Raw genomic sequence first — 13418 nt, 5'->3', positions numbered from 1 at the left:
CTGTGAGGAATAACCTGGACTGGGGGATTCTTATTAAAGACATCAGCCAACCAGCTCAGGCTCAGCATTCCAGGAGGAGGAGGAGGAGGTGGGTTTGGTCCCTGGGGCCACTCTTCTGGGCTTTCTGGGGTCTGGCACCTTGGTGGCCTTCAGATCTCCCCCTCCCTACCATGTGCCCAATCACTGGCAGGCTCCTGCCCCACTCGTGCCTGGGAGCCAATTGCCCTGCAGGACTGTAGAGGCACTTCCGCTCAAGCCCTGCTCAGGTGCCTCTCGCACCTCTCCCCTAGGAGGGCGGTGGGTTTGGGTGGAAAGGGCACTCCTTCCTGACTCTGGGGCAGGGTCACCCAACTCCAAAAGGGCCCAAGGTGACAGATTCCTAAAGCGGAGGTTCAGGCAGGGTCTCTGGTCTGTTCGCCAACAAAAGGTGCACACCAGGGACACCCAGGTCACCTTGGTTTAGAGGCACTCAAGGAGCCACCAGGAGTGAAGGCTGGCTGCCCCTGCCCTGCTTTGCTGCAGGAAGGGACAGAATGCTGCCTCTGCAGCCCAGGCCCCAGGTGGGGCCACTGCCTGAAAGCCACTCCTTTCGGTTTCTCATCTTACTGAGAATTGCAAAGGCAGGATGTGGGGGAGGTGCAAGGGCCTCCGGTCCGGCTCCACCCAATCACCACCGGGCCCACGGGTGGGTGGAACTGCTTGAACCGGCAGGGCTGGGCCTTAGGCTTTGTGGCTGCTGGCATCACAGCCCCTAAGGACCTCCAGTCCCCCTTGTTCACGAGGGAAGGGAAGCTCAGTGCTCCTCCCGCAAGCCCCCAAACAGAGGAGCAGCAGCCAATCAAAAGACTTGGACAGGAATACGAACAAGGCAGTTTATTAGCCCAGCATTTGTTCTAATGCTTCTTGTTGGCAGCTGCCACCTGTGGAAGAGACGGAGCGTAATCAAGATCAGCCGTGGGGTCCGTGTTCCAGTCCTTCAGAGCAGCTACCCCACTAGAGGGCTGCCCAGCACCTGGACTGGTGGTCTGACAGGTGTTCACTCAGTCTAATCCTTACAGCCTCAGGCACTTCCCCATTTTACAGAAATGTCTACTGGGACTAAAAGACCGGGAGTGCTGGAATGGATTCCCAACATCTGCCCACGGTCCTGCTATCCACACTGCCTGGGCCCGGCCCGGCCCTGCCCCTGAGAGCTCACTGGCTCCTTCCAGGCCACCCCCACCCAGACTCCCAGAGGGCTGACACCTTCTATTCTGACACTTGAGTAAGTGCCTGAACCCTCCAAGGCTCCTAGGAGGCCCAAGTCAATGATACACAAAGAAAAAACCCAACAGTGGGCTCCTGCCTGGCCCTGGGGGCTCCCGGGGCTGTAGCTCACTGAGCCCTCACCGCTGCCCTAGAGGCCGGCAAGAGTAGACCACTCTAGGCGGGGCTGGCTCTGGCCTGAACGGACTCTTGGGCCCCAAGGTGTCCAGCCAGTCAGCCATCTGGATGGAGACCCTCGTTCTGAGTGGGCTTGCCCCCTCCCCATCCCAGCTGATGTTCAGTAAGCATGGAGAACAAGGAAACCCCGCAGCCAGAATCCTGAGAAGGCTGACTGGGGAAAAGGGAGCTGTGTGTGTAGAAACACGTCCTGCACAAGAAACCATCCCAGCTGCACCCCAGACCTGGGTTCCCGACACCCACATTTCCAACCAGCTCTAGCAGGCAGGCAGGCAGTCAGACATGTTCCTTCTCCTGCCCCTCTGGTCAGCCCTCCTGACCCCATCAGCCTCAGCTGTGCCCTGCAAGGGAGGAAATTCTGACGCCCATGCAGGGACTAAGGGACCCAGCCCCGGCCCACACCAGGCCTCACCTGTCCAGCGATTCTGTCCAGATCTCTCTGTCCCTGAGGTGTCAGTTTGCGGCCCCTGCAGGAGAAGGGTCACGCACCCCACCATGAGCACAGGCTCTCAGCCCCGTCACTGCCAAGCCCATCCTGGATGCGAGCCAGGCTTCCCAAGAAGGCACCTGGCCACGGGACCACATGACACCAGCCACGTCCCACCGAGGACCCCAGTCAGCTGCATTCTAACGAGCTGGGGGCAGGAGGGAGAGCCCCCCTGGGAGCTGCCAGGGTGTCGTTGTGCAAGCATTAGATCAAAAGCCCCGAAAAATCAATTGGGAAAAGTTAACGAGCAGGCTAATGAAAGCGGACAGTCGCTAAATTACCTTCCCGGAGCTTGGGGTAGTCAGCCAGAGAGGCCAGGGTGAGGCTCCTCGCTGTTCGCTTTCCTGCAGAATCCCCTGCCTGCCTGAGGGGCAGGTGCAGGCTGCAGGGCAGACCTGGCACCTCTCCACACGGGGAATGGATGGCTCGAGACAACTTCATTACAGGCCGTCTGACCCCAAGGCTCCTCCATCACCCCCGTTCCCCCCGCCCCCACTTACCCATCTTGGTCCTTTTCCACCATTTTCAGCCCCTCTAGGGCCTGGAGGACCCTGCGGGCCACACTCTTGGAGCCTCTGCTAAAGTGGCTGGGCATGACCCCATTTCTCTGACGTCCTCCGTAGATCTTGGTCATGGAGCCGACCCCAGCGCCGCCCCGGAGGTACAGGTGCCGTGCTGTGGAAGCTGGGGGGGTGTGCGGGAGGCGTGAGGATCCTTCTCCAGCAGAGAAGATTGCTCTCCACAGCCGCGGCAGGCTGAGGGGAGGGCCTTGCTCGAGGTCACACACGCATGAACTGTGTGCCTGGCAACTAATTCTTCCCATTGTATAGCACAAGAAAATAAAATACACAAAGACTGAGTGCTGGGCCCCCACCGCCAGCTATCCCACAGCCAAGCTGCCCTGCACCCGGGGCCCAGGGTCCTATGGGCAGAGCCTAGCAAATGTGTCAGCCGTGACTGTCCACCTCCACGTGCCCAAGCCTGAGGGGCAGGAGTACCAGCAGGGATATGCCGCCACCTGAATGCAGCTCCTTAAGCCCCTCGGCCCTGGAGAACTCTGGGTCAGAGCCAACACCCCATGCAGTGACGTTCTCAACCTGGGATGGGCATCACCCCTTGCGTAGACACAGCGCAAGACGCTTGTCCGTAGCCTGGCTTGGGCAAGTCCCTGGTCCCTCGCTGTTCTGTTCAACAGGACCACTTGCCCACCAGGCCCTGTGCCGTCTGCTTTTCATACTCCCCCATGAAGCAGTAAGATGGCCTTACCACCTGGCCTGATCGCGTGTGGCCGCGGCCAGTCACCCACCCTCCTCGGAGAGCACACAGTATCTAGTGCTATTCTCCTTCACAGAAAAGCAAATAGGCTCCAGAAAGTACTCACTGGCCTCAAGTCACATAGCTCGGAGGGAGAGCCTACACCCAGCACCCAGAAAGCCAGACCGTTTTTGGCTTTCTATCTCAGGGGGGCCACTGAGATCTGAAGGAACTGGGGCTTGAGATGCAAGGACTCCAGGTCATTCCAGGGCTGCCAGCGTCAGTATATAAGGTTTTGCCCAAGTGACTACTTTTTAGTTCTACAGATCATAAGGGAAATCAGGATTCCTTCCTCCAGTAACTACTTACTCCTAAGAACCAGGTGCCAGGCCATGTCCACGACCTTGTGGTGTTTTGAGCTAAGGGTGAGTGGAACTGACCACATAAAGTGGGCTATGCCTCCCTTCTGGCTGTCCTTCCCCAAGGTGTTCTTCCACATCACTTGTCCCCAGCCGCCTCCTGCCCCATAAGATGGTCTCCAGATACAGCCATGGGCTTCTGGGGGCCCCGGCACAGCCGAAACCCTCACCACCTACCAGAACCACTGCACAACCTCTCCCTGGTCTCATGGCTTCCAGCCTTTGCTCATTTTATTTTTATTTTTTTAATATATTTTCATTTATTTCTAGGAGAGAGAGACAGCATGAGCGGGGGAGGGTCAGAGAGAGAGGGAGATACAGACTCTGAAATAGGCTCCAGGCTCTGAGCTGGCAGTCAGCACAGAGCCCAACGCGGGGCCCGAACCCACAAACCGCGAGATCATGACCTAAGCAAAAGTCGGACGCTTAACTGACTAAGCCACCCAGGGGCCCCAGCCTTTGCTCACTTTAAAACTGTTTTCCGGGGTACCTTGGGTGGCTCAGTTGGTTAAGTATCCAACTTCGGCTCAGGTCATGATCATGGTCTGTGAATTCGAGCCCCACATCAGGCTCTATGCTGACAGCTCAGAGCCTGGAGCCTGCTTCCAATTCTGTGTCTCCCACTCTCTCTGTCCCTTCCCTGCTCTCTCTCTCAAAAATAGAACAACAAAAACCCCCAAAACTTTTCCTTGGGGCAGGCGGAGGGGCGGGGAGGGGGAACACCTGGGTGGCTCAGTCAGTGGAGCATCCAACTTCAACTCAGGTCATGATCTCACAGTTCGTGGGTTCAAGCTCTGTACAGACAGCGCAGAGCCTGGAGCCTGCTTTGGATTCTGTGTCTCCCTCCCTCTCTGCCCCTCCCCCACTCATGATGTGTCTCTAGCTCTTAAAAATAAACAATAAAAAATTTTTTTCTTAACTGTTTTTCCTTGGCTCTTCCAATCCCTACGCTACCTCCAAGATCAAAAGTCTCCTTCCAGTGACATCACTGGAAAACTCCAGACTTCCAGACCAGCTCACATGCCTCAAAACTACCACCATTCTCCCTGCACCTGTGCCAAGCCATGCTTCAGCATGGGTGGAGATGTGTGCTCCCACCTGCGCCGTACCCAGGGCTGGGAAATCAGGACAGCCTCAGCAGGGCATCAGTGGAACAGTGTAAGCTCACAGACGCCCAGGAGACTCCTGGCTAAGCCAGGACCGACACTCAGCCTAGTCCCAACTGGTGCCCTGTATAAAAAGGAGTGGCCAACCAGAGCTGCCTGGTAACACAGGGCATGATTCCCAACACTGCTTCTCTCAGCTGAGTCCACCCCTGATTTGGGCGGTCTGGGCCTGGGCCTCAGTACTCAAGGGGAAGCCTATTCAAATCCTGAGAAGTGAGTGGCAGAGAATAACCTCCGGTAAAGTCCAACTATTAGTTTCTTCAAGGAGGTGGTGGTGGGTTGCTTTAATTTTTTCCTTAAACTGCACAAAATTACCCAGGGTGGTGTCAGATATTGAGGATAACCCCCCACCCCAGTAGGTGAGAATTATCTTCCTGAGCTACTGGGAGAGAATGAGTATTAACTCCACGATGTGGAAGGCACTACAGCCAAAAAACACAGCCCTACAAAACGTGGACCTCTTCTCACTCCCCACCCTGAGACGCAGGCCCCAACCCTTCTGAAGTGAAGGATCACAAATCCAGCCATCCTAGATGCTGCTTAGGAGGCCCCAGCAAGCCCGGTGCGGTCACAGATGGCTTCTCAAGTCCCTCTAGGACTTTCTACTCCGCTCCTCTTGGAAATCCTGTCCTAAGTGTCCAGGAGTCACTCCCCATCTCAAACTATAAAGAAGAGGCCAGGAGCATCCTCCCACCCCCAGGGCCACCAGGTAGAGAGGATCATGACACAGTTGAGCACCTGGTAGACCAACATTTCACAAATATCTTTGCTGCTGAGCATCTTTTTCTTTTTAAAGTTTATTTATATTGGGGAGAGGGGGCAGAGAGAGAAGAGAATCCCATGCAGGCTCTGTCAGCATGTGGGGCTTGAACTCACGGACTGTGAAAGCATGATTGAAGTCAAAGCTGGATGCTCAGTTGAGCCACCCAGGCACCCCTGCAGTTCAGCATCTTAATGGCTGGTTTTTAGTTCAGGTTTGTGACCCAGTTCTGACCTACTGAGTCACAAAGTGGGGGAAAGGGAGCCTCCCAGATACATCTTGCCCCAACCATTCCCTGCAAGCTTCTAAGCAAAGAATCCCAACACTGTCACCCCTTAACTTATTCCTGCAATGTCTCCAAGGCCTTGATCTTGCCAATAACACAGCCATGTGTAACTGCCCAGCCCTATGCGCGGGTCAGAGAAGACCAGGTTCCATTCACAATGATTTCAGTTGGGACATTCAGGATGTCCCAATTCAGCAGTCACTCACTGCTGGACAAGACAATGGATTCCCACCACCCTCCCAAGCAGGACCTTCTGATAACTGGAGACATCAGGTGGCTTGTCCAAGGCCACACTGCAACACTCCCCCCCAACAAAGCCCTACAGTGGTCTTTCCCGGACACTGCCCCTCCTCTCAGAGCAACTGACACAGTTCTTTCTAGTCCTACCTCACACTTCACCTTACACCACTGCCCTGGGACTTCTCACTCCTATAGCTCTGTCCCTCCTCCAGAGAACACTCAAGAGGAGAGCTCTATCCTCTGCCTTGTTCTTCTTTACCCCCCACCCCAAGATCACACCTGTCCACTCCACCATGGCTCCTACATGCCTCCAGAATTCAATCCCCACCACCCCCTGCCAGAGTTCAGCCTCCCAGGACAGGCCACGGTCTCATTGTGCTTTGGGGCTCCAAACTCCCAAGGGGACAAAAAAAAAAAAAAAAAAAAAAAAAAAACCAAGCCCCAACAATCCAAAGAAGAAAAAGCAAATCCAGCACAGACTCTGGTTTTAGAGTCAGCTTGTCATGCCCTCCCAGAATCACTTCATCCGTCTGTACCCCAGTTTCCTCTTTGGTAACTGGGGATCTCCTAAGACTTGCCCAGAGTATGAGACAGCCCCAACTAGGTGGGAGCACTCTAGGCTGGTAAGCTTCTCCTGTAAAGGGTCAGAGTAAATACTTCCGCTTTGGAGGCCACATGGTCTATCACGACTGCAACTCTGCCTCTGGTGCGCAGGTAAACAAATGGGTGGGGTCCCAACAAAAATGTACACAACTGACCCTGGTTTAAAACCACTATGCTATGCCACTAAGGCAGCTGAAAAAATGAGTCCAAAACGGCTGTGCTGGGAACCTTGCATAAGGGAGGCCAGGGTGGCTGGGAGAGGACGCACACTCCATGTGAGCTGTCAGGGAAGGGGCCAGCGACCAGTAAGGCTCATCTACGTGTACTGTCCAGAGCAGTCTCCATCTCATTTCCCACTAATCTCTCCCCATCTACAAAAACACAACAAGCATAAAACAGAAACTATCAGTAGTATCTGAAAACTTTACAACATGGCAGATTAAGCAAAATATGTAGATTTACCTAATCACATAGGAAAAGCTAGTAGACTTTCTCATCTCAGATCGAAAGCTACGATGACCAACTGATTCTTGGGGCACTGCCAAAGAACATTCAGGACGAGGCAGCCTTGCTTCCCCCAAGATGGGTGGATGAGGTGGTGGTCTCATCCAGGCCCCATCACTAGCGTGTGCTGGGGGAAATCCAGCCAGCTTCCCTTCCCCAGCCCTTTTCTCCTTATAAAGGCCCTGCACGGATCCCCACTACATGCCATCCACCCCACCCACCCCAGTGCTGACCTTTTAATCCTCAAGAGTCTGAGGCTGTGGCACAGTCATGCTGGCGCCTGTGCCCAGTCCAGGGCCTGAAACAGAGTGGACATCATGGACATCTGATGCGACCCCAATCTCCACAATTCATGTTCTAAACTGTCAAGGTGGCTTGTACCAAGGCCAACTCAAGGTCATCCTGAAGTTTTCTGTATTTCTAAACCATGCTTCCCACCTACTTCCTGTCTGGAGACAGATCTTGGCCAGGACAGAGCCCCCATGTCACAGGGAAAGGCTGAAGACTGCAAAGGTTGCCACCTTGAACAATCTAGCACTGACCACCCCTCCACCCCAAAGTTAGGCCTTCGTGGGGTGACAGCTGGGAGAAACTCGAAATGTCAAGGACAGGTGAAAATCAGCACTGTGCCATCAGGCACCACACTGAAGTCATTCCTTCCAACTCATCACTCGCAGACTAATAAAAAAGGGGACTGGCAAATGGTTATAAGGTGATCCTAAGGGTCTCTTTCCAGCACTTGGGACTTACCAAGATTTAGAGCAAGGAGTGACCTGGCCAGATCCCAACCTCTTAAGAGAAACTGTCTGTCTAGACAGATGAAGAGAAAACCAGCCTATGGGCTTTAACTGCCAAAAGCTCATTTGATTCCCACTACAATCCTGCGTTGTTAACAATCGTTAGCCTTGTTTCAGCGAGGAGGACACCAAAAGGAACAGGCCGATGGAGGCCATACAGTTATGTGACAGAGGAATCTGAACTTGGAAAGTCTAGACTCCACCACCACAACAAGAATAAACGCTCCCCCCTAAAACAAAACTACCTCTGAGTTAAATATGAACATTCACTTGACCCTGGGTTTCCCTAGAGGCTCAGAGGAAGCCACAGGTCTTCACACAAACCTCTTACAAATGAAAAAACAAGACTCCCAACATGAAGTGACTGTCACACAAGCACACAGTGAGAGTCTAACGCTTCTCCTCACAACGTATATCAACTATAATTTAAAAAGTTTCCCCTCTCTCCCAATCTTGGATGAGCTCAGAGAACAGGGAAGTATATAGTTTGTGCCCGGGTCACCCAGCCCCCCTCCCCCACTACCGAGAGACCCCGTTCCTCACCAGCTCGTGTGTAGAACCAGTTTTCATCATAGGGAGCAAGCTCCTTATGCTTGGCCAGCTTGACAGTGTCCACCCATTCAGGGACTTTCAGCTTCCCAGACCTGGGACCAACAGTGAGAAAGGCATGATTCAGGGGTCTTCCCAAACTCCACTCCCCCAAATCCCCTCTGCCCAACACAAACTGCGGGTTCCCAGGAGTCCCATGGGTCCCAAAATAAAAAGAATCGGAAACCCAGCCACAAGGCAAACCCAGGCCTCGGGCAGAAAAGCAGACTCTGCACGGAGATTTCACACAAGCCTCCCCCTACCAGAAGAGAGAAACACCGCCTGCGGAGGAGGCGGGCAGAGACCAGAGCCCGCAACCACGGAGCCCCAGGGCCCACACTCACTTTTTGAGAAAAGCTGCCAGAGCTCTGACGAACTCCTGCTGGTTCACGTCTTTTACGGTAACTCCAGGCATCTACGAGAGAAAGAGCATGCACGTGAACTCGGAACTGGTGGACTCGGCTGGCAGGGGCCGCGGCCTTGACCCCACGCGACCGAAGCCGCTGCACTCCCGTTACTTCTCGGGGCCCTCTTTGGGGTATGGGCCCTAAAGGCCCCTGCGCCTGTGGGTGCTAGCCTTCACCGCCGCTCACGATCTCCGCGCGTCGCACGAGCACGGGCAGGCGCCGCGGTGGAGACGCTAGACGGCCCGAGCCCCTGATTCTGGGGACCCCCCCCCTCCTTGCACACCCTCCGCCCACCTGGCCCAGTCTCGGTTCCCGGACCGCGCCGACCGGGCATGTCCGGGCCTGCCGCTCGCACGTGGCTGAGGCTCCAGGGGGCGGGGCGGCCCCACACAGTCTCCCCGGAGACCCCAGGCACGCGCTCCCGGCTGGGGAGTCGGGCCCCTGACGCCCCGCGCCCACCCCGAACCGGAGCGCCCGCCTTACCGTGCGGCCTCCGCGCTGCCAGCCAGGGGAAAGGGAGCAACGGGGTTTCCCGGGCGCACAAGTCGGGCGTCGGGTATCGCGAGAAGTGTGAGCTCTCGCGAGAGCGAGGCCAGAAGAGCCGCCCCGCCTCTCTCAGGGCGAAAGCGGCTTCGCCTTGGAGGAGATGGGAGGGTCTGCGATGAGGAGGCGGGCAGGCAAACGGAAAAGCCAAGTGGACGGGGGTGGAGGGCTGGTTCCTGCCAGCCCTTTTCTCTCCCGGAGTGTAATCCAGCGCCCGTCCTGAGCTGGGGGGAGGGATGGCTTCGTTTGCGATCGTGGCGGAAGGAACAGCGACAGAGGAGACTGCGGTGGCGGAAGTTGGGCATCTGAATGGGCAGGAAAGGGGGACCCGGTCACGGCCCGTGCCCTCACGGGACGACCCTCCTGGTGGGTGGAAGTGGCTTTTCGGGCCGGAAGTGGGCGATAGTAAGGGCGGAACTGTGATGGGGAAACCCTGCGGAAGTGCAATGAGGAAATGTGTTCGACCACCAGTCCTCGCGAGAGCAGAAGGAGCCGGACCACCCTTCTTAGGGCGGAAACTGCTTCACCACGGCCCAGGCGCCCTCAGTGGAAAGGAGGGGACTGCCGGAGGGGAGGAGATCTGGGCAGGGACAAAGAGGCGGGGGCGGGACCTTCGGAGAAGTTCGTGCAGCTCTGCCTCCTAGTGGTAGAGTCTGATCGCTCAGCACTTCAGGTTTCTTTTGCCCACTTCCGTCCCTGACCCGTGTGGCTTTAGTCTGTCCACTTACCGTTTCAAGGCGTCAGACTCTCAGTCAAGAAAAAGAAAATACACTTTAAATGGATACATCGAAATCCCGGTTTTTTGCGCCTTTTAAGTGACTGCTATTGTACGTGGTGTATCAAATTAATTCTATCAACAAATATTTTTTGTGTCTACTGTGTGCCAGGCCCAGATAAACCTTATGTAGTGTTACATGAGTGATTTACCTCAACCCCTGGAAGATCCAACGACCCGGAACAGGAGGGACACACTTCTCCGATAAAATGGTTAACTTGCTGCAGAAAGGACACATTTAAATGCATATTGCTATTTTCTTATGTTGAAAACACAGCTTTTAAAACATCAAAGCAAATAATATTTTTTTCACAGTGATATATTGTGTACGCAAAATGCCTCATTTATTAGTAAGCCCGTGTGTTACACCACTACCTTAATTTTTTTTTAATTTTTAAATGTTTTATTTATTTTTGAGAGAGACAGCATGAGCAGGGGAAGATCAGTGAGAGAGGGAGATACAGAATCTGAATCAGGCCCCAGGCTCTGAGATAGCTGTCAGCACAGAGCTCGACCATGGCTCGAACCCACTAACCGTGAAGTCATGACCTGAGCAGGTCAGACGCTTAACCGACTGAGCCAACACCTTTATTTTATTTTATTTATTTTTTTTCTTTTCTTGGCAGAATTTTTTTTTTATTTTTTTTTTTTACAAATAGTTTATTGTCAAATTAGTTTCCACATAATACCCAGTGCTCATCCCCACAAGTGCCCTCCTCCATGCCCATCCCCCCCCCCCCCCCCCCCCCCATCAGTCCTCAGTTTTTGTCAGCATTCAAGAGTCTCTCATGGTTTGCCTCTCTCCCTTTCCCCCACCATTTCCCCCCTTCTTCTCCCGGTTGGTCCTCTGTTAAGTTCCTCCTAGTCCTCCTATACGTGCACACATATGATATTTGTCCTTCTCTGCCTGACTTATTTCGCTCAGCATAACACCCTCAAGGTCCATCCAGGTTGCTACACATGGCCAGATTTCATTGTTTCTCATTGCCATGTAGTATTCCATGGTATAGATAAACCACATCTTCTTGATCCATTCATCTGTTGATGGACACTTAGTGAGCCAACACCTTTAAAAAAAAATTGTTAAAACCAAATATCTTTAGTTGGTTCAGGCTGCAATAACAAAATATGGTAGATGGTGACTCATAAACAACAGAAATTTGTTTCTCGTAGTTCAGGAGGCTGGGAAAGTCCAAAATCCCGGTGCCAGCTGATCTGGTGTCTGATGAGGGCCCACTTCCTGGTTCATAGAGAGTCAACTTATTGCCATGCCCTTACAGGAGTGAGGAAGCTCTTTGGGGAATCTTTTATTAGAATTCTAATCCCATTCATAAGGGTTTCACCCTCATGACATAAATCCCTTAACAAAGGCACACCTCCAAATACCATCACAAGCGGAAATTAGGTTTCAAGATAGGAATTTGGGGGGAAGGGCGACGCAAACATTAAGTCTATAACACAAACCATGGTTCTAGAATGATAACATCTTATATTTAGATTAGGGGCTTCACATTCATGTAGAATGTTGATGAAGCCTATTTTACACTGTCTTGAAAACTTAAGGATAGTTTTAGTATCTCAGATTCCACACCCCTACCCTCCCACTCAAAATATGTATGTTTGAATATGTAGTTGTATGTAAGTGTAACTCTAAGTGTCCATATACTTAGGTAACTTATATTCTCTTTTTATACATTTTTCTATGTACATTTTTTTAAAATTTTTTAATGTTTTTTAATTTATTTCTGAGAAAGAGAGAGAGTGTGAGCAGGGGAGGGTCAGAGAGAGAGGGAGACACAGAATCTGAAGCAGGCCCCAGGCTCTGAGCTAGCTGTCAGCACAGAGCCCGGCGTGGGGCTCGAACCCATGAACCATAAAATCATGACTTGAGCCGAAGTTGGACGCTTAACTGACTGAGCCACCCAGGTGCCCCTTGATGTACATTTCTAGTATCAGTGCTGAATCATTTAAGGTTAATCCACTTGAGTCAATTTACTAAATATTTCTTTAAAAAAAAAAAAAAAGCTTTCCAGAGGAACTGTAGGTAACATTTATATTAAGCAGAGCTTTGATGGACTCAAGGCAAAACGGGTCCTATATAATGGAGTCACCATCATACCTAGGCTGGGAAGCAGACACAGGGTCCTGTTTGTTTGGAAATTATAGGGTTAAGATTAATGTGCAATGTTATCTTCAGAAATCCCTCCGTCCCTCCTCTGAAACCCTGCGCCCGGGTGGAAATCATGGCTACTTCTCTGTGTCAAAGTGATGCTGCTCCAGGCAAGGATGAGAGGTCCTCTTCTCACTGTTGCTCTGATTTCAAAGAACAAACTTGCTGACAGTCTATGATTTTACATAACATGTTTTTTTTTAATTTTTAATGTTTTATTTATTTCTGAGAGAGAGAGAGACAGCATGAGCAGGGGAGGATTAGGGAGAGAGGGAGACACAGAATCCGAAGGAAGCTCCAGGCTCTGAGCTAGCTGTCAGCACAGAGCCCGACGCGGGGCTCAAACCCACGAACCGTGAGATCATGACCTGAGCCGAAGTCAGACGCTCAACCGACTAAGCCCCTAGATAACATTGTTTCTTAGCACTGTGTCCTTGGTGTTAATTTTTACAGGTTCATAATCTTAACAACTCTGTAAGGTGGTTACAGACTAGGCAACTGGATTTTAGAGCGTCAAGTAGCTTGGTCAGGGTCATGTAAAGGTAAAGCCTGAGCTGGAATTGAATCCATAACTGGTGACTCCCTAACCTTTTTCAATAACTCTATAGACAGAGAATTGAAAAGTGATCCTAAGTTGTGGTGCATTCAGACAATAGAATGTCATTCAGTGCTAAAAAGAAAGGAGCTATCAGGGCATGCAAAGACATGCGCCAAACTTAGATTCATATTACTAAGTGAAAGAGGACAATCTGAAAAGGCAAACTGTATGATTCCAACTCTACAACATTCTGGGCGAAAAAACAAAATTATGGAAACAGTAAAAAGATCACTGGTTGCCAGAGGTCAATGGGGATAAGGATGAATAGGTGGAGCACAGAGAAATTTCAGGGCAGAGAAACAATTCCGCGTGACACTATAATGGTGGATACATGTCTTTATACATTTGTCGAAACCCATAAAGTGTACAATACCAAGA

At 52.2% G+C, this 13418-nt stretch overlaps 1 protein-coding gene across 1 annotated transcript; it reads right to left on the bottom strand.

Annotated features, from left to right (window-relative positions):
- Positions 1-858: 858 nt before the first annotated feature.
- Positions 859-9544, bottom strand: RPS19 (ribosomal protein S19). The gene is made up of 6 exons (XM_039247587.1): positions 9438-9544; positions 8892-8962; positions 8503-8603; positions 2431-2614; positions 1856-1910; positions 859-920 (listed from the first exon to the last, which is right to left on the bottom strand). Exons 2-6 carry the CDS (start codon positions 8960-8962, stop codon positions 894-896), a joined length of 438 nt encoding a protein of 145 aa, XP_039103518.1. The 5' UTR covers positions 9438-9544; the 3' UTR covers positions 859-893.
- Between the last annotated feature and the right edge of the window lie 3874 nt (positions 9545-13418).

This window comes from Hyaena hyaena, unplaced genomic scaffold (assembly GCF_003009895.1).
Source record: "Hyaena hyaena isolate Hyena2069 unplaced genomic scaffold, ASM300989v1 scaffold_9, whole genome shotgun sequence".
Taxonomy (NCBI): Eukaryota; Metazoa; Chordata; class Mammalia; order Carnivora; family Hyaenidae; genus Hyaena; species Hyaena hyaena.
The sequence above is the reverse complement of the archived record's forward strand: the minus strand, read 5'-3'. Positions and strand labels throughout refer to the sequence as shown.

What these genes read in the sequence shown, in the direction of transcription:
- RPS19 (XM_039247587.1), bottom strand. Translation starts at nt 8,962, where the DNA reads ATGCCTGGAGTTACCGTAAAAGACGTGAACCAGCAGGAGTTCGTCAGA. An exon ending in GTGGAAAAGGACCAAGATGG is followed by an intron (nt 1,911 to 2,430) that starts GTAAGTGGGGGC and finishes CTTCTCCTGCAG; the next exon opens with GGGCCGCAAACTGACACCTC. An exon ending in TGGACAGAATCGCTGGACAG is followed by an intron (nt 921 to 1,855) that starts GTGAGGCCTGGT and finishes TCTCTTCCACAG; the next exon opens with GTGGCAGCTGCCAACAAGAA.